We start from the raw sequence: 26,791 nt of genomic DNA on the forward strand, positions 1-26,791 counted from the left end.
TTTTTACATTAAAGGTCACACCCACAGTGTAAAGCAGATGTCACCGCAACAAAGAAAGGTGGTTTGACAACTGTCCAAGTCTTAAGCTCTCATTTATTCAATCATTTATTCAATAATTTACAAAAAAAAATGTGCAAATTGTGCTAAAATGCTAAAGTTGTGACAATTGGTTGATGGCGTGGGTAGGTGGAGTAGAGCCACAAGAGCAGCGACAGCACAGGAGGCAGGTCCCTTTTTAGACAGGCAGATCCACTGGGCCCTAGGGCATCCGGGCCACTTCCAAAAACAGAAACAGTTATTAGTAAAAATATGGCACAACAGAGGCTGTGACACAGATATTGGATGACAAGTTTTATTTTTTATTGAATTTAAGTTTAATTTAACACCTCATATAACACCCCAATAAGAAACAAGAGGATTGGCTGTTACATAGCCCTAAGATGATGCATTGATCATCATCGATGATCAGCATAGGACTATGTAACAGCCAGTCCTCTGCTCCAAACCACATGCTTTTACTAACAAGGGCTCAGACTTTAGAGCAGGGGTGTTGCACCAGATTTTGGGTACAAATCATCTTGGTGGGCTGCACTACAAGTTTCCAACTGAAAATGCCTATTGTAACAGTCTGACGCCCCTGCTTTACAGTGATACATTTGGCTCCATTTTATGTGTGGAATGGCACAGACTAGTCTTTCTAGTTCATGTTCATAAAATTAAAACTGAAAGTCATATTTATTTGTATTTATACTGGCCATCCCTAGTTTCATCTTTTTAAATAATCACCATCTCAACAAAGAGGCAAATCTGAAGTGACTATTTCCTGAAATTGACTGTCTCAAACAGCTCAGATCTTATTAATAAAGATCGGTGAGCCAATCCTTTGTATAACTTTGTCAGTGTAATATTCGGTTAGTGGTGCAGCCTCCCTCCAGCAGCCCTCATACCAGCTCCGCTAAGCATACATTGGTTGATTAGCCGGGGAGTTGAGACAGATTACAGTCCATTGTTCTGGGGGCCGTGTTTGAGCTGTAATCTCTTGTAATTCTTTTGTTTCTCTGTAGATGATTCAGTTAGAAGTGTGTTAGATGGGGGAATACTTCTGCAATTTAATATGGAGGTCATTTATATCAAAATGTATATGTAAATGATTTTCTAGGAGCAAGATCATAAGTCATCCTACATCGTACTGCACTGTGAGTGGTTAAATCCATCTGTTTCTCAATCAGAGTTTTATACTGGGAAATGATGAATGTTTGTTGTTTTATGTTGTTTTGGCCAGAATAGAAGATCGTCTCAGGGCTGAGCTCATTATTTGATTTTTATCACCGTATCACCACTAGATTACAATTACATACAATTATATACAATTTTTTTTTTGTTTTTTTTGTTTATTTACTTAAAAACTAGACTAAATGGGTTTAAATTTATAAATCAAGGTTAGAGAACTGATGGTTAGTTTCTAATCCAGTTCTTCACCTGGACTGGATCCCACTACACACATGGAGAACATTTACCTCCTGAAAAAAACAACCTTTAGAGGCATTGTTTTCTGTTTTTTAAAAGTCTTTACTAGAGACGAATATGTTTTTTTTCATGGCTAATGACGATACCGATTATTTAGAATAGAGAGCAACCAACGGCCGATAAATTCTGCCGATATTTTGGGGCTGATATGTAGGGCCAATTTAGATTTTTTTGTCTAAATTAAGTCATTCAAATTTACTACAAACTCCCACTAAGCCCTTTTTTATCCTCAAATCTATAAGAGACCTGTGTTGTCATGTTTTGTGCAATTATTGCTTCGTTTTAAAGTGTTAATATAAAGCTGTGTGTGTATTTTTAGGGAGGAAATGGGCCAAAACAAAATATCGGCCAGTGCTGGAGATTTAATGCCGAGAGTCAATACACTAAAAACTCCAGAAATCAGCCAACTATATATTGGTCTACTAGCTTTATGTTTAATGTATGTTACGTTCTGGATTACTTATTGCTTATTCTGTACCAGTCTTCTGAATCTACAAAAGCTAATATCTGCAGTGTGTGAAATACAACATTAAAACGCTTACGGAGCAACTTTCAAACTGGTCCAGAAATGTGTCGTTTACCAGACTAGATTTACAGTGTATGTTGTATAATATAGTGCCAAAAGTCCATAATCAAGTGGCAGGTGAAATACAAGTCTATTTGTGACAGCTAGAGTGAAACAGTACAACAGAGATGGTACTTAAGGGGACTTTCTTTCCTTGAGGCTTGGGTTAGGCTGTGAGGAGTATTGCACGTTCATTTGGCATTCATCCTATTTATACATTGTCAGGCACTGTGTCTTTCCCGACGACTCAAAGTAAGATCTACCGTAAATTTCGGATTATAAGCCGCTACTTTTTTTCCACGCTTTGAACCCTGCGGCTTTTACAGCAGTGCGGCTTATATATGGAATTTTACTGGATAACGGCCCCTGGGGGGCGCTCTCTAGCTGTAAACGTAAAAGTGAGACAGACGTGGGGAAAGATTCTGCTCTGAAGAATTCACTAGTTTTGATTTTGAACGATCATTTTGCGCATCATGAAATGGATATGATGCAGTTTTTAAGATAAAGAAACAGAAAGGAAACAGAGCAGGGGTCGGCCTTTAACACGCAAAGAGCCATTTGGACCCACTTTCCACATAAAATAAAACACTGGGAGCCGCAAATACTTTTTGACATCTAAAATGAAGATAACACTGTATAATAACAACAATAATGTAACGGAATAATGTAGGTTTTACTTTCACGGACAAGCCTTCTACACGTGGCAGATAAATATGGCAAAAACAACTTAAGTGCATAAAAAAATACAACTCACCAAACCGCTGCATCATGCATCGCGCTGATTATGTGATTATGTCTACTCTACTCCGCAGTTTCTTTAAAAAAACAACAACAAAAAAACTCGTAGCGTATCGTTTAATCCCAGGTGCTTATTCTCCATGTGCCAAAGCAGTTTTGAAGGTTTCATTGCCTTATTTGCTTTTCCCGTATGTTACGCAGAGCGGACTCTGTGCGTGAGTCACCTGTAGCGACAAACCCAGATTTTAAGTAGGCATTGTCTGTTAAATTTATCTTTCTTTTTCTTGGAGGTCGTAGTCTCTTCTTCTGGCTCCTCAGTTGTCCTTTTCCCCTTTGTTAAAAGCTCTCCAAAGACTTTTGTTTTGGCTCATTTTCACTCGCTTGTGGCTCTACTTTTGGGCGACATGTCTGATGTGTTATACGTGATACGTCACCGCGGAGACAAGAGCAGATAATGTACTTTTGCTACTACATCAAATAGATTTCTGTGGCGATTTCCAGCAGGATTTTCATGATACATCTACGGACGAGCTTATTAGTGTGTCATTAGGGACGGGCCAAAGTTGCTCCTGACCCCTGTGCGCACAGCGTCTGAAAATCAGGGCTCTTTACGCAGGACTGTGAGCTGTGTCTGTCAGTTCCCAAGCCACGCAGAGCCGCAGTATGAGGCGGAAAGAGGCGCATACGGCTCCGGAGCCGCGAGTTGCCGACCCCTGAAATAGAGCCACTGCACGTAAGCTCGACATCAATGAATCCAACTTGGTCAATGTAAAAAGACGACAAAAGTTTTCAGAGGAAATAAAAGCAGATTTTCCGTGTTGGTGCAGCTTTATTTTCTAAACCTGCAGATGTGTTCATCCCGTGTTGATGTCGTGTTGGTGCCAATTTTCAGGCACAGTTTAAAAAAAGCGTGTCGGTGCACCGTCTTTCTGTGTAAATATCTCATGTTACAATATGAAAACCTGCGGCTTTTATTCAGGTGCGGCTTATATATGTACAAAATTGATTTTCTCTTCAAATTTAGCTGGTGCGGCTTATATCAAGGTGCGCTCTGTAGTCCGAAATTTACGGTATTATAAGATTGTTTTGTTCAATCTACATTTAATCAAAAAGCAGCACCATCTGTCGTCTTTTTCAAATTATGTATTGACAGACTGGCAAAACACCTTTTTAAAGTTTGTGTTATTCGACTCATTCATCTTTGTAGAAGTCCTATTACAAAGACAGTGATAAACTATTTGATCAACAATGGTACAAATTGGCAGGTGATAGTTTTAAAAAATGAACAAAAGAGTTTTCAAAAGTGGACTAATGATTTTTGTTTTTCTTTTTATGAAGTTTCCATTTGATCATCGTAGTAAAACTTTATTGTAAGTGACCATTAATCAGTGAGATAATGGTCTCTCTGGAGGTGGAAAGTCAACTGCAGGATTCCATGGAGATAGTAAATTAAAACATACTTCGTAACATTCTACATTGAGATAGATGAGGTTTATGCCATGCTGTGGAATATCAGTCTTAGGAACAACATTTCCATAGAAGAGGCCCTCTTCCAGGCAAAATAAGAGTCATGTTTGAGTAAGTGCACATGTTTTTCTATTTTTCGGTGGAAGAAAAATATTCATAATGAAAAAACATGCTTTTATTTTTTGGCAACAAAAGGTTACATACTGTGGTTTTAAACATTTGGGTTGGTTTGTTGGTTTAGATTCTATTGTTTCTAATGATTTGCTATGTCTTTTCTAATATGCGATTGTCTTTGGTATAGAATTGCTCATGTCACAATTTGTATTGAGTTGCACTGTTCTGCCTAAATTCCTGTTATTTTCTTGCTGTTAAAGGCAATTATTCAGTGACTAATGTGCCATTTTGGTGTCAGCGTCGTCTTCCCCACAGTGTAAACAAAACCTTGGCGTCTCCTTGTGTTTACATGAGCCCTGGGCATCAACACAAATTATAGCAACACAGACGCATTCTCCTTTTGCCTTTTTTGTTTGCAATTTTTGAATAGCTTTTGTCACAGCCATAACAACTCTGTATGCAGATTATTGCAAAGCACACTGGATTTAGCAGCAACAAACATATCTTGGTATTATAAGCCATAGCAATGTACTATGTTTTCAATGCTATTTGTTGGAGGGTAGTTAGAGTAGCCAAAGTAGTTTAGTACTACGGCTAATGGGACAAATATACTTTACTGGACTTGGCTTTAACTATTTTCTGAATATCACCTCTCACTCTTCAGTCCCATCTCACTACTGACTACTGGTCTGACCCTATACGGCCAGAAAATAAAACAAAGCAAAACAAAAAAACTACACTTAGTTATGCTAAGTTAAAATAGACAAATGATGCTTTTTTCTGGTCTTTAACCCACCACATGAATAGATAATTTACATTTTATTTGTGTTGTTTGCTGCAAGAATGATGCCTTAACGCTACATCAGCCTAAGCATCACCCTCTTTTAACAACAGTTCATAATTCTTAGTTTAACATAGTAAAAAGCTAATATTTTGCATGATATCTCTTCTTTTAATGAAGGTCAGTTTTTCAAAACGGACAAAAATATCTTGATTAAATTGTGTATTATGTTCCCGAAATTAACAGTGAGACTTTTTTTGTTTTTTAATGTGGCAAGATAAATTCCAAATTGATAATTATGATATTTCATAATGAGGGGGGAAAAAAACACCACGATTCATTATTTGTGATAGCGCCCAGCCCTATTTGGTTACACGTGGAGGCTGGTAGGAGTTGTCTTGTCGGTAGAGCGTGTGCATCAGCAGCTCTGGGAGAGGGGCCTCCAGCTGTAGTGACTAAGACAAATACAAGGCCAACGAACCTGCTTGTTATTCTCACTGTGTCTGTGTGACTGCCATGAATCTACATAATGTGCATTCAATGGAAGTGTCTCATAATTCAGCGTTGAAATGATAGTACATCTTTATTTTTTATATAGCGTTATGCCTTTTGTTGCTTTGTTTTTTCCACTGATTTCGTACAACCTGGTTTTGTATTATAAACGGATGACTTGATCTGTGCCAGTGTCACTGATGGATTGGTCAGGACAATATATGCACCAAGCATTCTTCACCCTTTGAATCCTTGATAATGAAGCTATTCATCAACCCCTATCTCTACGGGGTATATTATGTTTACCTTGTGTCCAAAATAAAGTTACTAACCTCAGTGACATAATGGGATTAACCAGAAAGCTCTGCAATGTTCTTCCTGGAAATTGTTTTGTTTGTAGAGAAATGTAGTCATCTGAGTGTTACACAGCGTTTGGAAGTGTTTAGTGGTCAAGGCTATGAACATGAATGGCTCCGATTCGTACCAATTATTAGCGCAGAAGGGGTAAAGAACAGTTATCGCTCCACTGTGTGCCAGAGGAGTTAGCAACATTCATGCCACAAAAATGTGCTAAGATTTTTATATTTGTGTGAACTCCATTTTCCATTTTTTATTTTGGAATTTTGTTGGTTGGCCTGTCATGATAATTACTATATCAACTTATCATTCAATATACAAAAGCTGGAACAATATATTTTGGGCCTCAGTATGTATCGTGAGTACTTTTTCTTGGCAAAAGGTGGAGATTTGGGGCATTTTTTTTTTGTAATATTATAAGACTTTAGCTGTAGATGGGTGAATTAGCCTCTTTTATAGCTAATTATTGGTACATTCTGCTGTTTATTTGTTGCAGCTCTTGTCTTTTAATGAAACAGCCTGTTTAAAATGGTTCACTGTGAATATCTTGCATTATTTAAATCTTAATTTGTGGCATTAAGTAGTTTCAATATTCTTGTTTATCGCAATATTTCTCTGCAGCGAAGCACCGTGCTTCAAAATTTGCATTTGTGACGTGGTTGATAACTACACTAACCCTTTATCTGTGCGCTTTTTCTAAACAGTACAGTGCCATAACTATCCAACAAACTGTATTTCATTTCAATCCCAAAGGTTGCTCTTGCTGCTGCAAAGCCAACTGAGTGCTTAACCTCTCCACTGCTCTGCGTTAACCTCTAAATTTTCCCCCATTATTTGTTAATGTGGATATCGATAATGGGTCTGAGATGAGCTTGAATGCTGCCATCTGTAGTTCATGCTTTTGTTTGAGAACCCAAAATGAAAAACGTATTATAGTGTGTAAAAAATGTCTTTGTTTCTGCTCTTGACCAACAGATTGTTTTGGAAAAGACATTGGGACTCTTGCCAGTAGTCATTAACAATTTTTATCTTCTGAAAGGGAAAAACTCCTCAAATTGATGCATAACAGGAAGCTGAAAGCCCTGAATAGCCACAAGAGGTGTGACAAATCATTAATCTACTGAATTTTGCAACCAAATTTTAAATAAAGAGTTCTTAGTTTAGTCAAGTCTGAAGTCTATCACATACTATTGTGTGATTATTCTTAATTAACAGTCTTGCCCCAACCCGGTTTGTTAAGGAGAACAAATCCTGTTTAATTTTATGTTTTTCATTTAAATTTAGTTTTTTGAGCGGTTGCTGCTGGAGGTGGCTGCAGAGCAAATGGCACAGCTTCCCTGTCCCTCAGGGCTCCTCACAACAGCAGCAGGAGCAGCAGCAGTTGGAGTTGGCTCTGAATAAGAGCACATTTTAATGTCCTGGAAGCCTAATTACTTTCAACAGTTGTCTATTGATGAACTATGTGGACTTTGCAATTCTCTGCTGACATGACTCATTCCAAACAACTTATGTGGGGAAATATTTGGCAGTCAATCAGTTGAACATAGACAAACTTTTGATCCACAGGGGAAATTACTCGTACACAGTAGCTCACACATTCTGATATAAAAGTATCATGCTTCTGTATATTTATGGAGAATTGTCATGTGGGAGCATGGCTGACGTAGGTTTGTGGGCTGAGCTTTGGACAGAGTCTTACAGCTAACCATAAGGAGGGTTTGAATAGGGCCTCGGAGAAATTGCTGAATTATGAAGCGTGCATGAATGATATCTAAAACCTCTTCAGGCATGTTTTTGGTGAGGGAACAATGGTAAAACATGGTAGACAACTCTTATCTTTGCAAAATAGTCCCTCTTTAAAGTGGTAAAAATGGCAAATAAGGCGTCAAATACGGCTCAAATACATGGATTTGTATATGTACAAGTATAAAATTGTGAAGTATATTTAAGCTATACACTCACCTGAAGGAACACCATACTAACACGGTGTTTGACCCCCTTTCGCCTTAATTCTACGTGGCATTGATTCAACAAGGTGCTGAAAGCGTTCTTTAGAAATGTTGGTCCATATTGATAGGAGCATCTTGCAGTTGATGGAGATTTGTGGGATGCACATCCAGGGCACGAAGCTCCCGTTCCACCACATCCCAAAGATGCTCTATCGGGTTGAGATCTGGTGACTGTGGGGGCCATTGTAGTACAGTGAACTCATTGTCATGTTCAAGAAACCAATTTGAAATGATTCGAGCTTTATGACATGGTGCATTATCCTGCTGGAAGTAGCCATCAGAGGATGGGTACATGGTGGTCATGAAGGGATGGACATGGTCAGAAACAATGTTCAGGTAGCCCGTGGCATTTAAACGATGCCCAATTGGCACTAAGGGACCTAAAGTGTGCCAAGAAAACATCCCCCACACCATTACACCACCACCACCAGCCTGCACAGTGGCAACAAGGCATGATGGATCCATGTTCTCATTCTGTTTACGCCAAATTCTGACTCTACCATTTGAATGTCTCAACAGAAATCGAGACTCATCAGACCAGGCAACATTTTTCCAGTCTTCAACTGTCCAATTTTGGTGAGCTTGTGCAAATTGTAGCCTCTTTTTCCTATTTGTAGTGGAGATGAGTGGTACCCGGTGGGATCTTCTGCTGTTGTATCACATTTGCTTCACAAATGCTTTGCTGCATTCCTCGGTTGTAACGGGTGGTTATTTCAGTCAACGTCTCTCTTCTATCAGCTTGAATCACTCGGCCCATTCTCCTCTGACATCTAGAATCAACAAGGCATTTTTGCCCACAGGACTGCCGCATACTGGATGTTTTTCCCTTTTCACACCATTCTTTGTAAACCCTAGAAATGGTTGTGCGTGAAAATCCCAGTAACTGAGCAGATTGTGAAATACCCGTCTGGCACCAACAACCATGCCACGCTCAAAATTGCTTAAATCACCTTTCTTTCCCATTCTGACATTCTGTTTGGAGTTCAGGAGATTGTCTTGACCAGGACCACACCCCTAAATGCATTGAAGCAAATGCCATGTGATTGGTTGATTAGATAATTGCATTAAGGAGAAATTGAACCGGTGTTCCTAATAATCCTTCAGGTGAGTGTACCGTAAATTTCGGACTACAGAGCGCACCTTGATATAAGCCGCACCAGCTAAATTTGAAGAGAAAATCAATTTTGTACATATATAAGCCGCACCTGAATAAAAGCCGCAGGTTTTCATATTGTAACATGAGACATTTACACAGAAAGACGGTGCACCGACACGCTTTTTTTAAAACTGTGCCTGAAAATTGGCACCAACACGACAACAACACGGGATGAACACATCTGCAGGTTTAGAAAATAAAGCTGCACCAACACGGAAAATCTGCTTTTATTTCCTCTGAAAACTTTTGTCGTCTTTTTACATTGACCAAGTTGGATTCATTGATGTCGAGCTTACGTGCAGTGGCTCTATTTCAGGGGTCGGCAACTCGCGGCTCCGGAGCCGTATGCGCCTCTTTCCGCCTCATACTGCGGCTCTGCGTGGCTTGGGAACTAACACAGACACAGCTCACAGTCCTGCGTAAAGAGCCCTGATTTTCAGACGTTGTGCGCACAGGGGTCAGGAGCAACTTTGGCCCGTCCCTAATGACACACTAATAAGCTCGTCTGTAGATGTATCATGAAAATCCTGCTGGAAATCGCCACAGAAATCTATTTGATGTAGTAGCAAGTTTATTATCTGCTCTTGTCTCCGCGGTGACGTATCACGTATAACACATCAGACACGACGCACAAAAGTAGAGCCACAAGCGAGTGAAAATGAGCCAAAACAAAAGTCTTTGTAGATCTTTTTAACAAAGGGGAAAAGGACAACTGAGGAGCCAGAAGAAGAGACTACGACCTCCAAGAAAAAGAAAGATAAATTTAACAGACAATGCCTACTTAAAATCTGGGTTTGTCGCTGCAGGTGACTCACGCACAGAGTTCGCTCTGCGTAACATACGGGAAAAGCAAATAAGGCAATGAAACCTTCAAAACTGCTTTGGCACATGGAGAATAAGCACCTGGGATTAAACGATACGCTACGAGTTTTTTTGTTGTTGTTTTTTTAAAGAAACTGCGGAGTAGAGTAGACATAATCACATAATCAGCGCGATGCATGATGCAGCGGTTTGGTGAGTTGTATTTTTTTAATGCACTTAAGTTGTTTTTGCCATATTTATCTGCCACGTATAGAAGGCTTGTCCGTGAAAGTAAAACCTACATTATTCCGTTACATTATTGTTATTATACAGTGTTATCTTCATTTTAGATGTCAAAAAGTATTTGCGGCTCCCAGTGTTTTATTTTATGTGGAAAGTGGGTCCAAATGGCTCTTTGCGTGTTAAAGGCCGACCCCTGCTCTGTTTCCTTTCTGTTTCTTTATCTTAAAAACTGCATCATATCCATTTCATGATGCGCAAAATGATCGTTCAAAATCAAAACTAGTGAATTCTTCAGAGCAGAATCTTTCCCCACGTCTGTCTCACTTTTACGTCTACAGCTAGAGAGCGCCCCCCAGGGTCCGTTATCCAGTAAAATTCCATATATAAGCCGCACTGCTGTAAAAGCCGCAGGGTTCAAAGCGTGGAAAAAAAGTAGCGGCTTATAATCCGAAATTTACGGTATATAAGAGTGCAAAGTTGAAACAGTTATTTGACCTGGCATAGTGTGATCTGTCACATAAAAGTGAGTTGAACAGAAATCATAGTTTGTTTGTTTTGTTTTTTTTATTTCACGTCGTCAGCATTACTAGAAGAAGTAATGTGGGTTTTTTTTCAGTTTTCTTAAGCCTTGTTTTATTTCGTGTAGATTTTCATTGACTTTGTTTTTCTTACACTACAGAGCGGCTATTGTTTTTTGTTATGTGCCCATTAGGTTTATGCAAATTAGATTAAAGTCATTTAATGTAAACATGTAGCATTAAACGGAGCAAATCAGGTCATTAATTACTATAAAGTTAAATTATGAGGCTTGGTGTATAATCACTGCAGAAACAGCACTTATTTTCTCATCAACAAGACCACTTTAATTAAAACAAGAGGTTAATTTTGAGCCTTGTCAGCTAAAAGGCTCAGGCTGCTGCAGAGAATTTCAAGGAACTGGTAACTTTTTACTGTGTGCAATTCCAAAGTAACTTGAAGCCAAATTGATGTTTTAAGTCTGAATCAAGTTTATACATCATAATTTTTGGTTTACTTCTGTCTAAATGGTTCAGAAAGGAGCAACATTCATCCAAGTTTCAAGATATATATTTATTTACCCATTTTTAAGGTGAGTTTGTGGTCATGCTAGGTCTCCTTTGCGTTAAAAAAGCAGTTACTTGTACACTTAAATTATAAGATTGTTAAAATTACATGTAAGCAGCAAAATCTGAGTAATCTGATTTCTTGGGTTACAAAAATTTGATTTTGCAACTTGCATGGCATTTAAATAATTTTAAAGGTCTAACAACATCAGTGTGTATGTAAACATATCCAGCTTCTCCTAATATTTTGTCTTAACATTGCCCTGCCAGTATCCATTTATGAAATCTCCAAGCATAACCAGGGACAAATTAAACTTTCTGATGCCGAAAACTGAGTGACTTATTTGGGGAGCTAACTGAAACTTATTAAACATGTTAATATGATGTTTTCAGCGAAATTAAGCATTTTCAAAACAATGAACGGTAACATGGTGGTCTAAAAATGTGTTGGCAGTTAATACGCCCTCTTTAAGTTAACCTGAAGTCAACATTCTGGACTTGTAGTTTAACTTCTTACTACAACTCTAATAATAGAATTAGCATCTGTACCATCTGTAACACTGAAACTGTAACACAGTTGGTACAGTGCAGCAGATAATGAAGTTGTGTGCTGCATGTCAAAGCGTCTCTGCTCTTATCGGCTCTCTCTGCTCACATTTCCTCCTCGGTGCCAAACACAAGCCCCCAGCTCTTTTAAGCGCTCTGTCCTCTGTCCTCTGCTGCCATGGAAACGATCAGACTGACAGAGAAAGCTGCTGGACGCATTACACTTCAAGACTTCTACTGACCTTGGTCTGACAACAATCTCTGATCCTGATTTAAAGGCGGTAGTGATGTGTAAAAGTTTTTGGAGAATATTTATATAATGTGTCAAGTGGAGGAATAAAGTTACTCCGATCTTGAGTCTTGAGGCACTGTAAAGTTAATATAATATCGGATCATAAATGCTCCTTCCGAATCTGGTTGTTTAAGCGTCTTCCCTTTGAAAAGGAAGGGCATCTGACATACCAACATACCACCAAGCAACTGGATCTCTATCCATGGGCCCAGAATGATGAAAGCAAGTTTCTTTTGAATGGAAAAATTCCTCAAAATGTGTGTGTGTGTGTGTATATATATAAGCTAAACTCTTTGAATAGTACTGAATATCTCCATGGATTTCAGAATGATGAAAAATTAGTACAGTTGCCATGGCAAGTAACAATAAATTTACATCATTTGAATGGTAAATTGTCCTCAAAATGTCGCCAATACAGGAAGCTTAAATACAGATTTAAAGGGCCCATATTACGGTATATTATTATATTGTTTCCTCATCACTAACAAATCACACAACAAGTATATTTAGGCTGAATTCTTCTCTCAAACAGAAAACGCTCTGTTCCACCTTGTGATGTCATGTGCCAAAACAAGAAGTGCTCTATTGTGTATTTAAACTCCATACAGCTTTACTAGAATCATTTGGATGATTTCAGACCTAGAATTTCTAATGCCTACTGAACTAAAGGTAAAAGAGGCTGTTACCTTGAAAACTACTTTTTCATGACATCACAAGGTGGAACAGAGCATTTTGAGCTTTGGAGATGTAAACAAAATGCAACTGGGTATGTTTTTGATGAGATAATAATATAAAACGGCTTAAAGCTCACAAGAGTCAATGTTTTGCAATATAGAACCTTTAAAACAAAAACTATATATATTACACCTCACAAACTTTTGCACAATTCTGCAAAGGAGCAAATTGCACCACTTTTTTTCAATAGGATAAAAAATATTTCCGCCCCATGCAATGTTCTTCTGTTGTGGACTACATTTGCTTGAGTGTCCTTGCTGTCTGGAGGAACAGAGCAGAAGCCTCTGAGCATTTATCATTTACGTGACATGGCCTGCATTTAGAACACCAACCATGTCCCACTCATCTGTGCTCATTTGTGTAAGAGCTGTGGAGGGGAATGGGATTTGCTTGTCGTTGTTTTCATACGAAGAGTTTTTCATCACAAGTGGAGGCTGATTTTCTGGATGCAAGCATAGACTGTATATATAACACAGCTAACCTGCTAGCAGCCGCGTTCCAGTTAGGAAGTGATCATGAGCGCACTTTGGGCTCCACTGACTCTGGCTCCAAATCACTTTACATTAGAAAACTGTTACCCCTCTGTCTGTAAGTGCTGTCAGGCTCATCCTTTTGATCTTAAAATGTTTGTATTAACTTGTTCTGTACGATCCTGGTATTTGTATTTCACTATTGTGTCCGTAACTCATGGTAAGAACATTGATAAGACACAAAACGGCCTCCTTCTTTCCCCAAAGTCACTCTCACTAGCATTAGAAACAGGTTTGATTGACAGTGTTGCTAAGCGCCCGCTCCCTACTTAACCAGTGGTGCAGGTGGGAAGGGGCGTTACCTTCAACAGCTTGGCTCTAGATTGGCTCTTTGGTCGCTAGGATACTCGCGGTCGGAGTGACCAATATGGATCTCGGCCCCAAATTCGCCCCTATAACTGCTATGGGTGACGTCACACTCACGTACTTCACTTCTTTATACAGTAAGTGATCTATGACTTTCAATTGTACTAGACATTCGCGGGACAAATAAAGTTTTACAAATAATCACTGCTGCAAAAAAAACAACAACATTCAATTACTTATTTTCCAGCTAATACTCCTAACTATAAAAGGTTAATCAGTTCGTCAAATATCACAGTAAATGAATTCACAAAGTCATCAACAACCATTGCTTGTTACAGATCGGCTTTTGTCCAACTTTCAGAAAATGACTCCGCTGAATAAATGTTCTTAGTGCTTGACATTTGAAATCATTTGTTAATAATCTTGTTGTTGGATTTTTCGCACAAAGTGACAATTATAATGAATTCGTATGGCTCTGCGGTTGATGATCAGCAGTTGTTCTACTTATTAAACAAAACACAAAGTAGAGCACCACTTCTCTGATCAGATGGGCGATGTTTGTTGGTTCTTGCTAGATTTAAATTTTTGCAAAATTTAGAGTCATTTCTATGCACATTGCTGTCTATCTTTGGCAAAGTTGTTAGTTAGAAATAGGGCAGCACGATATCAGAAAATGGTGCAATATGCGATGTGCAAATCCAGGACAAAATCTAGGCCAATTTTGGACTTAATACAGAAAATCATGAATAAAATCACCCATATTTAACACATTCATTTAAAAACAGGGCATTTTTGTGAGATGGAGAACCTTGGTCTTATTGTGACATATTTAGAACTTTTTATAGACCTACAGAGCCAAATAGCCAAGTCGTATATGGGACTGTTTAAGCTCATTATGAAGTAAAGAGTATTTTTGCACCAGATGCCCTTCCTCTTCATTTACAGGGTTCAGAAATAAAGAAGGATTTGGATGGTATTTGTAAAAGACTTGACCAAATGAGTTGATATTGGTTAATGCAGTAACACATATCCCCATAACACTGATAGTTCTTCATGTGACATAATAACTAAAATGTTGTATTTATTTATTATTATCATTTTTTAATCCGACATTTAAATTTTTCTTTTTTTTTTAACTCTGTACTAAATGCTACACTATCAATTTCAATGTTTTTTTTTTTCTTTATTTTTGCATGGAATTATGTAGCAAAGAAATAAAGTTAAACAACTTTCATATTTTATATTCAAAACCTCAAAGTAACAACCCTTGGCTTTGTTGAAAAATATTTAGTAGAGTTATTTAACCTTCTTTCCTTTACTACCTAATTCTGCATATTTTACTACATATATTTGAAGTCGTCAATATGTTTGTCCAAACTTTTCACTGGCAGCATATATTTAAGCAACACCAATCAAAAGCTTGGAAAGACCCTGTGATTTTTTTAAATTTATTTATTTTATAACTACTCTCTACATTTTAGAAACATAGAGGAGAACTGTGTAGTAAATACTAAAAAATTTAAATGACACAATAAACGGTGGCTACTTATATAAATATTTTTAAAAGGTATAGTTATTTACCTTTTTTATTTCTACTTAATTCCATTTTTTATTTTTTTTTTTCAGATATTAGATGTCTTCTCTATGTAAATAAAACATACAGAGAGTAGGGAAAATAAAGACTCGTGCCGCCCTACTCTTAACCCAGATTTTCGCCTTAAAGGGAGCATCTCTATCCTCCAGTCTTCACTCCCATCTGCCCCTACTCCTCTCTCCCACTCCCCCCAAAGCCCTCACAGGCAGCGGGACAGGACAGCTCCCCCCTCCGGTACCCTCTGGAGAGTCTCAGTCTGCTGACACGACACTGAGCACATGTGGCTCTGCTCCTCAGTCCTTACACTGCACTTTGCTATTTCCCCTGAGAGTTCACTGCTGCCACATGGAGGAAAACACTGTTGGAAGTGTGACCCCATTACTTATAACACTGACTATGACCCGTGTGTAGTCTTTGTAATTCAGTTTGTTTTTTAGAAAGTAATGCAATTTGGTTTTTGCTAGCTTGTTCTTTTGAAGTCATTTGATTGGCACTAAAGCGGTCTTGAATAGCGGAACACGCTGTAAATATTCTAAATATAGCCACAAACAAAGCAATTCGCTGATTGTTTTCCTCTTTGTCCAAGCAACTGGAAGCTCCAATCAACTCAGCATTTAGATTTTTCATGTTTCTTATAATACAACAAGTCATTTTGTGTAGAATAGGCCTGTCACAATAACACATTTTGAAGTGCTGAAGTAAATGGATGATAAACGATAATATTGAAACCCAATCATAACGCATGATTATATAAAAAAAAAAAGTATTCTACATGTACAGTATAACAGAACAAATAAAAGAATATAACACTTAAGTAGAAGTTCATAATTCAACACTCTACAGGTCAAATCTTATAGTATAGAAAACTAACCAAACTTTTTCCACTACTACAAAGAAAAAGTACCCACAATAAATATCGACCCCCATAAGTGATTGTTGCATTGGTTTTTTGACAGGCCTACCACTAAATCTACAGACTGCAGATTAACAGTAATATTATTCATTATTCATATGATGCTATTGACTGGCATATTTGTGTCCTTGGGCCAGACACTTTTCTCACCTTGCATGAATAAGCTGGTTTGATTGGATTGACAGACTGAAGAAAGGCAGACACAACTTATAATAAATATTGAGGAAGCTCTAGTTGGTTTTGTGCCATGCTTGGATAAGGAGTGTTCTTCACAGACCTGTCCTGTCTGGTAGAGTCACCTGATGTTGCAAATGTAAGCAAAAAATGGATATTGGGGCTACAACTTGTCATTTGACATTTTAAAGTTTTACATTTTGGTAACTTCACTGATCTGTTTAACTGTAACCACTTTGGGAAACTTTATGCTCAACTCAAGACAAATTCTCTGATTATTCTTCACTCAATATAGTACTACTACTGCTACATCTACCATCACTACCAATGGTAATAATAAATAATAATGATAATCTTTATTTATATACCACCTTTTAAAAAAGTTGAGTTAACAAAGTAAAAAACACAGTACACACCCAGAAGATAAAACACAAAATAGAGAAACACAAAGAAAAGATCTACACATAGAACTCACTTTTATCATGGCCTTTTTATGAAATGTCTTCTATTTTTAAGAAAGTGATTTAAAAGATGATATTGACGGTACAAGCCTCATCTCAGACAGGTGCATCAGTCTTCGTCCGAGGATCTAAGGCTGCAGAAGGGCTCGTAAAAGGTTTAAAAGTTCTGAAATATAACTTGGTGCAAGATGTAAACAAGCTTTAAAAGTCATCATTAAAATCTTAAAATCAATTCTAAAACTCACAGGCAGCCAGTGAAGGGAAGCTAAAATAGAGGTCATGTGTTGTTCTCTATTAAACCCGGTGAGAAGCCTCGCTATAGACGCACTGTAATGTTGTTTCTACCAAGGTTTCATTACAGTACACTTTTTTTTTTTATAGCCTCCATCTTGGACACCCACTTCAGATTTTAATACCCCACACTGCTGCAGCCTTGAACCCTATTTATCTCCGCGTCCCTATAGATGCAGTCTGCGCTCCTGTCGTGATGCCATATTACCACCGGCCCATAAAGCTCTTAGTGGCTGCCTGTAATGGCCTGTTTACTAAACTGTTCTGCGCTGCGAGAGAAATGTGTCTCCACGGCGATGAAGGTTGAACTGTTCTGTCCTTGAGAAAATCATTTACAGTTTATAGTGTGTCAGTGGCCTCCACTCTGCAGGTGTGGAGAGAGAGGAGTAATAGTACTATGTGTTTAATGCAGAAATATTAAGTACTGTATTAATAATTTGCAGCTGATTATGGTTCCCTGGGAGTGTGAACTGAAGGCCCTGTCTCTGTCTGAATCTCTGTTACTCAAGTTGGACTTAAATCAGAGCTTTATTTTAACACAATCATAAAGAATTGACTCACTAGAAACAGGAATGAGATGATTTTTTTAGATGATTTTTACTATTAAAAAAGTCTCTCATACATAAAATTACAGTGACTAGCATTAACAAACAGTTTTCAGTTCGTCACTCTCACAATTTTGTTGAAAATCCAACTCCTAAACCGGACCTTGAACGCTCGTGTTGATCCTGAAAATGTGCTGTTTTAATCCATGTTTTATTTTGTCTTAAATTCTCAGACACCTTAAAACGTCTTTGACAGTGTTTGCTAATGTGTGCATTGTGTCACCATGGTAACTGCTGAACATTCCACCATCCTATACATGTAGAACACCCCCAGCATGATGTCACTGCATAGTATCCATACAGTATCTCAGAAGTTGTTTGGATATCAAAATATTTACACCTATAACAATACTTTATGTAAAAATAAGAAAAATGTATTGCATTCATTCAAGGTGCCATACTGCTACAAGTGCATCACAAGTGCTTTTAATTTCAACTAATACTACTGCTGCTGCTATACTTCTACTAATACTACAACTAATAATCACTAACACAAATAAAAAAACACAAGTTACTAGTTGTTCTGCCATAGCCAATAGTTGGAGCAGGCCTGATTTGGTCACAAACATTTTATCGATGACAAACTTGTAAGAAATTGCTGCGTGCTGTACTACCCATGGGAAAAGGACTCTCCCCATAGCAATTAACAATTTAAAACTATATATCTTTGAATTGGGAAAAAGTCTTCAAAATGTTGCATATAACAGCAAGCTGAAATCCATGAATATGCTGCATGGGATGAGTGGATTGACTACATGTTGTTGGTCACTTTGTCGTCTGAAAACACTGAACTATGCACCAACCTAAACAAATACATGCATGTGAATACTAGCTATGTGCCTTAAGGTTTGATTAAGAACCTCATTGCACTATGTAACTTTTCTGGTGTAGTGTCTAGGCCTGTCACAATAACAAACGTTGAAATATGACACATTGCTGAAGAAAATATGTACGGTAAACGATAATATTAAAATTAATTGATTATCCTCACAAAAACATATTCTAAATTTACAGTATTGTTAAAAACCATGAGATGCAGTAGACAAATAGCTGAATAACATATACTGAAAGATTAGTCAGTATAGTAATTATTGATTAATTGCTTGTCTGCGTTTATTCATTTAGGTTTTTTATTTCTCTCCACAGATCTGACCTGTAACTTAGCTTTCAGTGGCATCACCTGCTTGTCTTTATGGAAATGGATAATTTTAATGCCATACTGTGAGACATTCCAGGCAAACCTATACCATTTCCATGACGAGAAGCAGGTAGCAGACCCTCCATCAGAAAAGCTACATAGTCCGCTTTTTAAAAATGGTTTAGCAAATGTCTTTTTCTATAAATCTCCCGTTTCTGTACTCGCGTTGCCTTTTTCCCTATAGTCACAAGTATCCTCTTCTCCTCACATCACTGGAGCCTCTGAGTGTGCCGTGCTTCTTTATTATTCACACTGTGACTCTGCATGTTGCCGCTCATCAGGGACGGCGGTTTGAAGCCAATAAATCCCTTTAAATCCTGATCGAGCCGCCGCATAATATCGCTCGCAGCAGCGGCAAAAGTTTAACCACAAACTTCTTTTTTCTGTAACAAAATGGTGCATCGTCAGAAGTAATAAAGTGACCTGCATGTCTTCCTACAGGCTTTTTCACTGCATCTCATGGTATCTAAAGAATTAGCCTGTGTTTGTTGTTGATTCAAAATAAATGCTCACAAAAAATGGAAATGGTGATTTTAAATATATGCATTTTGTATAATTTTACCTTTCAAATATTTTAGGTCAACTGTCACTACATTCATTTAAAATCCACAAAATTGCTATGGATTAAACTGGGGATACCTGACCTTTTTCTTGCAAATGAGTCTGTTCTGTTTTTCCCCGTAAAGTTAAAGAAACATTTTGTGACAAGATCAGACCACTGTGCACCATCTGCATTTATTAATAAAATATAAAGTGCTGTTCTAAATCTGTGTGCCTGCCTAAAATGCATGTATGTGAATATCATTGTGCCAGAGGATTTCAGAGCGATAGGAAGTTGTTAATTTAATATTTCCTCCTTCTGCGGTTTCAAAATCTGGTAATGCAGTTATATCGAGGAACTAACGTTAAACCTTCAGTTTTTGTTGTGATGTTGAGAAATGATTTGTTTTGTCTCATGGGTCTTAAACTGTCTGGATAAGGCATCTACCTATAAAATAAAAAGAGCTCTAAAAATGCCACAGTATAAATACTTATTTCACTCTTGTCTCTAGAGATTTATTTTTGAAGCCTCACTTTGCCCTTAATGTCTCCGAGCAAAGGCCAAATGCAAATGTCCAAATGTATCTAAAGCGGCTGAAGGATTTATTACACAGTTAATGCTTCATTTACAGAGGCTTTTACGTTAAGCTGCCCTGCTCTAACCTGCTCCCACTTTGTCTTCTGAAAGCACCAAATCAAATCCATCACTCTGCTCTTACTGAATTTCTCAGATCCAGAGCATGATTTCAATTTGATCACAATTTGTTTGTTAGTACAGCAAAATAATATCAGTCACTGGACGATAATATCAATAATGAGGTCACACCAATAATTCCAATAATAAAATATTTCATTGATAATTTAATCTGATACTTAGAAAGGAAGGGGAAGGATTAAATAAATTGTCTTCTTCCAACTCCTTTTCAAGATTAAATAAGAAAAATAAGTGAAATGTGCATTAAATATACTGAATACATGTGTACTAACTTCTTGTGTTCATTAATCTGCTCAAAAGAAATAAATACATTTTAAAAAGATGAAAATATGTTTCACTAAACAACCCAATGCAGATGGACTGTGTGCAGGACTGTCTGTGTTTGCCCCTCTCCACTGGCCTTTTATTTATCGTCTATATTCACATTATACAGTGGCTGCTTTGAGTTTGTTTATATTGAGCTTATGAGCCGCTACAGCCCAATACTTTTACTTCATATTTGTAAATGTCAGATTTATAAGGCTTCATATATATTATATTTTCTGCTTTAGCCACATGTAGGCCTATAAACTAAAACAAATAATAAAATAATACAAAGTTTTACATTTCAATACTCAGGTTTATTCAAAGTGTATTATCAGTTTTACTTTATCGGTCATCAATGGAACACGTCTGGATGGGTGAGTGGTTTCTTGATGTGGAAAAGCACTATATAAAAATGTGACCAGTTACCATTTGATTTTATGAGCGTATCATCCAGCTGGCTTCAATCACTGCCACAAAATGGTGAACCCTGACTCTATGAAGTACACTCCAGTTAAACATAACAGTGACCATTGACAGGTGAAACAAACAACCCAGGTTATAACTTTACAGTGGCATTCTGGTGGGTTTATAATTGGAAAAATTACCTCAAAGTTGATGTGTTGGAAATGACGAGGAAATTAGTTCCTGGTTTAAGCCTCTACAAACCTATTCTGAAATCCATGTGACTCTTATGAGTTTAGCAGCGGTTATGTCAATGTGCTCTCAAAGTTACATTTCTTGGATGTTTTTATATGTGCTGTGTTATGAATCCTGACTGTAAAGCGTAAATGGTAAATCTAGCGACAATACTATTTGCAAAGTATTTTCCAAGACCTTCTTATCAACTTTGAAGTGTTATTATCAAATTGATCATTTTTCAAACTTAAAAAAAAAAATGCATGAATACACTTTGAATGTATCACATAAATGTCTTTAGACTCTATAGACTCTTTCCTGTGTGGGATGAAGTAATACTTAATTATTCCCACCCCCGTGTTATGCATGTAAAATCCAGTTCTAGTATGCTTCCTGTACATGCATTACCAAGTCACACAAAGCTCATAATATTAATATCCACAAAGATTCAAATGTATAAATTCAAGTCAAAGCTCTTGGATCGCTGCTTCACTGAAAATGTTATGTTTTTATGCATTTTATTACATTGGTGAATACTTGTACCTGTAAATTTGTGTGTATATCAAAAATCGGGATCAATCAAAAATAAGCAATTCTTTTTCTCCATAGCCCATCCCTACTTTCAACATGTATCGCCTGCCTAGCCAGGAGTTCACTTTACATAAACATACACAATGTTCAAGATTCTCCTGTTTCTTATCAAGGCAGAGAGAGGGAGAGAGGGGAGAAACACTGTGTTACAGAGACGAGCGTGACTCCACATGTTAATGATGGACCCACGCCTCAGTGCAGTGGTGTGCGCCTGTCTGTAGAGGGGCAGGGGTCACTACACACCCACATACTGTAGACTAGAGACACCGGGGGGGTAGGCCAGTTTCACTCCAGAGAAGGTTACCATGTAGAGGAAAGTTTGACAGCTTTATGTTCGTGCTGTTTGTTTTGCTGCTGTTGGCAAATAAATGCAGATTAACAAGGCTGGTTCTGACAGGTCAAATATGTTTATATTTTAATGTAAAATAATGTGAGAGTAACTTCAACGCATGATGAAAATAAATGAATGCAAACTTTGTAAGGCTGAACAATTTTGACAAGCATTACTCGATTATCTGATTTTTCTAGTAGGATTCTGTTCAAAGTCCACATTTTACATGAGCATAAACATTTGACAGAAGATTCAAATCTTTCACAAACCTCATGCATTTATGAACATGTTTGTATAGGGCTCACTACAGGGTTAGCAGGTTTAAAAGGGAAAAGACATAATCGGTGTTTATGGAGAATATTGCAACCACTCAAATTGCAATTTTCATTTTGTTTCCGATGTCTTGCAGCAAATTCAGACACCAGCACTGATTTTAAGCCTTGACAGACTCGGACACTTTCATTATTCCAATACAAAGAGTTCATAAACTGACTTTAACCAAATTACATTCGCTAAGGCTGCTCAATGCATCGCACTCAAATTTAAATCACAATTTAAGATGGTATTAGATTAGATAATGGAATGTTCCCTGCAAAGAACAAAATATGCTGGCTTTTTATTGAAAAATCTTGTACCTGTAGTTTAGACCTCCACAAACATGTTCTGAAATGAATATGATTCTTGTATTAGTTTTAGTTCATATTTCAGTCGTCTGTGAAATGTTAATACTCCTGGAGATGTTTACAATGTGCACTCTGAACAGAACTGTACTTTTTAAAAGTGTATTGCAAATCTAATGGGAATCACAACACTTGTCAGAAAAATCACAATACAATTTTTTGAAACCTGTACTTGTAAATGTGCTTAATTAAAACAAATTTGTATTAAAAATGTCAGAATGACGTAGGTGTGAGATGGTGCAGAGTGTCCAGGCCGTGGGGAGCTGAGGTGCTGCTGGTCGTGTTTCATTCACTCCACTGAAGATCAGAGTCCGACCCAGATTTCTGTCCTCCCAGACAACACTGTGTTTGTGCTGCTTTCAGACCAGATCCACTCTATATATGTGCCGTGTTTTAGAGAAATATACAACATACAATAGTACTGTTGTTGCCGATTGCATTATCTGTTTAATTGGTCCTTCTTTTAGCCTCTAATTTGGCATTGCAAGTGGCATTCATTATATGCTATTTTTTATGAGTTAGAAGTTCGAACTATGTTTTCTTCTATTCTTGACATAGTTCAGTAGGCATAGTCATAGTGATAAAAAAAATTAGAGGTGCGATATATTACAGAAGTAAATATAGACTAAACCATAGAACAGAATTATCCACAAAAACATATTCTTAATCTACAATATAGTTAATAATATGAGCTGCAATAGATAAATAAATGACAGAATGCAACATGTAAGTATAGTTTGTGTTTATAATGAGTCACAGAAGTTCATAATTCAACCTTATCATATTGCAAAAAAAGAAAAAATTCCCACTAGTGCATAGAAACCACGATAAATTTTGACCCCTAAAAATGATTGTTCCATCTGTCATGTATTGAATGTGGTCGTTATATTAACAATTATAACAGGCTGACAGTTCAAGGAGGACAATAATCAACAAACTTGGCTTTAAATAATTTTTGCCATACGGTCTGAAATGGAAAAAATAACTTTGCAATTACCTCCATCTTGGGAAGCTACTACTATTATAATAACATGATATTACATACTTTACATACTTCCTTAAGCCTTGTGTTGACCAAAGTCAAGTTTAACAGTAAAAGTATTTATTTTCCAAAATTAGCTTTTCTTTTGCTGTCTTCTCTTTTGAATTTGGTTTAAGAATCACATCTTTTATAATATTTTCTATAGGTTTTGTGTGTGTTGCCTTTTATAATTTGGCTATTTGGATATTTCTTTGGCCTGTGTCAGAAATACCAACAAGACCTGACTCAGTGAAATATTTACCGGTACTCTCACTAACTATAATATTATCATCATTATAATTTCCTCAACACTCTTTCCTGTATCCTGTTTTCCCCTTTCCCTGTATAACTCCCAGTATTTCTCATGCTGGTGCTGACGTGCGGTGCTTGTGCTGCTTGTGTTGCAGAGGGAGATGAAGGAGCAGCTGGCCTCTCTTCAGGACAGTGAGAAGGGCCACACCGAAGCCCTGCAGCTCCTCCAGAGACAGCTCACCGAGACCAAGGTACCACAACACTTAACACATCTATGTATAAACACTGCTATATATATCACAGGGAGAGGGAGGGAGAATAATGTTGTCAGGATACTGAAATTTCAGCCTGTATTTTGGTCAGTTTCGCTCTGTACCACAATGATAATTTAATAAAACTCTTTTAGACAGTAGAATACAATACAATACAATTAATAGTAGCTTTTCAAATATAGTTAATATAGTAATATAGTTATAGTATTGCAAAATTATTCAGGAAAGGTCTTTTTTTATCAATACTTGGTGAAATGAGTATCTATTTTTTACACAAGTTTTAATATTCATTCGTATCTGGGTATTGATGCTTTTGTTTTGACAACCTTACATCAAAATGACCTTATTATTGTATTTTTATAAAGGCAGATCTAATCTTCTACAGAGATGGTCAAAATCTCTTTACTATCTTAGTGATCAGAATCAGAACATTTTGTTAATCCAGACTGGTTGCTGTAGCTCCAAAACACTTGTACCCAGCACAAAGGGCAATTATCTACATTAAAAGCAATAATAAAAGTGCTACTCTGACAAAAAATAATTAATTCCCTCATTGTCCGCCACATAATCTTAAATAATGATTAATTTAACCAAGACTCTGCTAATCCCCCATAGAGACACAATGGTGCAGCTGACACAGTTATGTGAACAGACATGATTTTGTACAGAGCAAATTGCATAGACATAATGGCCTTATTTGCCAATATATTAAAAATTAAGTCTGGATTAGGCATGGAACAATTAACAGTAATATGGTTTATCGTGATAAAAACGGTACACAATAATCCTTTGTGGTACATTTTATATAATTATGATAGTTGCCAACAAAGATAATGTCCTTTATATCTCTAATGTCCTTTAGAACAGTGGTCCTCAACCTTTCCTTTTTATCACCGCGGACCAGCCAACGCTTGAAAATTTTACCGTGGACCGGGGGAGGGGTTTACTCATTTTGCTAATTTGTGGGTTAAAAACCCCTTAGCATTCCGGGTCATTTTGGTGAAATTGCCTTTGTTCTGACCTCTCCAAATTAAAATAATCACCACTATTGAACCCTCAGTAGTAAATACACAAGTTTGGGGTCTTTGTAAAGGTAACACCCTATAGTTTTACCCACAGGCGTCAGAATCACTGTAAGTTTGTCTGCTGAGCATTTATACACTTTGGGGCGCAGACTGGCATTAGCTAATGCTAATGATTACACATGATACACATTTGACCCACAATAGCAGAATAAACCACACTTACCGATCAGGAACAACTTCCAATCCATCAAAACATAAGGTCCTCTGCTCCTGAGTCCATCATGAGATCTTCACTCGGTTCCACGAACCGCTCCGGGTCCGAGATGTCTCTAGTTTAACTTGTACAAACATCCACAGTGTCCTCGGTCGCGTACTTCCTTTGTTTTGTCCGTTTCGTCATGTTTAAAACACAAAACTGCTGCAAAACAGTGCGTAAAATTACGCAATTACGCGTGCGGGCCGTCGGAACGCTAAGTGGTTAAGTTGTCGGCGCTCAAGTGACGGAAATGTAACCGAGAGAATCCGGTCATTTTTCAAAATAAAAGATTTTTCAAAATAAACGATTGTTCAGACTCAGATAATAAATACAACAGAAATAATTAATTATTTCTTGGACGGCCAGTGGCCCAGTACCAATTGATCCACGGACCGGTACCGGTCCACAGCCCGGTGGTTGGGGACCACTGCTTTAGAACACAGAATATTTGTTTCATAGTGAATAGTAAAAAAAACATTGCATGTTATAATGTATATAGATAATTGCAATTATTTTGGATAATCATGACACCAACTTTACCATATTGTCCCATGCCTTGTCTGGATTGGTGCATTAAAATGATTGGAAAACAACATGTTGCATTTAACTAAAAAGGGACAAAACATTGTATTTTGAGTGGTTATATTTTACACCATATAGAAATCATAAAGAAAAGTATTAAGATCGTCTCAAAACTTATATGTGGGCACTTATGTTTGTATAGCATAAGTCAACTGCACTAACACAACCGCCCACCAACATGACAAAGGTCAGAATAATTTATGTAAAATATGTTCATGTAAAACCATCTTTAACATTAACCAGTTAAAGGCACTGTGTTTTGTGTCAGCAGGGCATTGTATCTGTACTTTAACATCCCTATGAAAATAATAACACCGCTCTAATCCCTGCACACATATCATCACTACCATATGGACCATATGGATTTACCAAGTTTCTACATTATAATGAATACATTAATAAAATACAGTTTTAAAACAAGTACAAGTATAATACAGGGATTTCCATCTGTACAACCTAACAAGGCATGTAAAAATAATATTGAAATTCTGTGTCACAATTATTGCCACAATAATATGGCAATACAATAAAAATCCTGATGTTATGGAGATACTTAAATCACCATATGCATCATGTGCTTAAGTTAAAAAAACATTAAAAATATCTT

At 37.2% G+C, this 26,791-nt stretch overlaps 1 protein-coding gene across 1 annotated transcript in view; it reads left to right on the plus strand.

Moving 5' to 3' along the window:
* Positions 1–26,791, plus strand: part of trim62.1 (tripartite motif containing 62, tandem duplicate 1) — a 60,529-nt gene that overhangs the window by 14,878 nt on the left and 18,860 nt on the right. The window contains exon 3 of the mRNA XM_033966708.2: positions 24,205–24,300. Within this exon, the coding sequence (XP_033822599.1) occupies positions 24,205–24,300 (96 nt within the window). The remainder of the gene's footprint in view (positions 1–24,204; positions 24,301–26,791) is intronic.

The sequence above is a fragment of the Periophthalmus magnuspinnatus genome, chromosome 5 (assembly GCF_009829125.3).
Source record: "Periophthalmus magnuspinnatus isolate fPerMag1 chromosome 5, fPerMag1.2.pri, whole genome shotgun sequence".
NCBI lineage: Eukaryota > Metazoa > Chordata > Actinopteri > Gobiiformes > Gobiidae > Periophthalmus > Periophthalmus magnuspinnatus.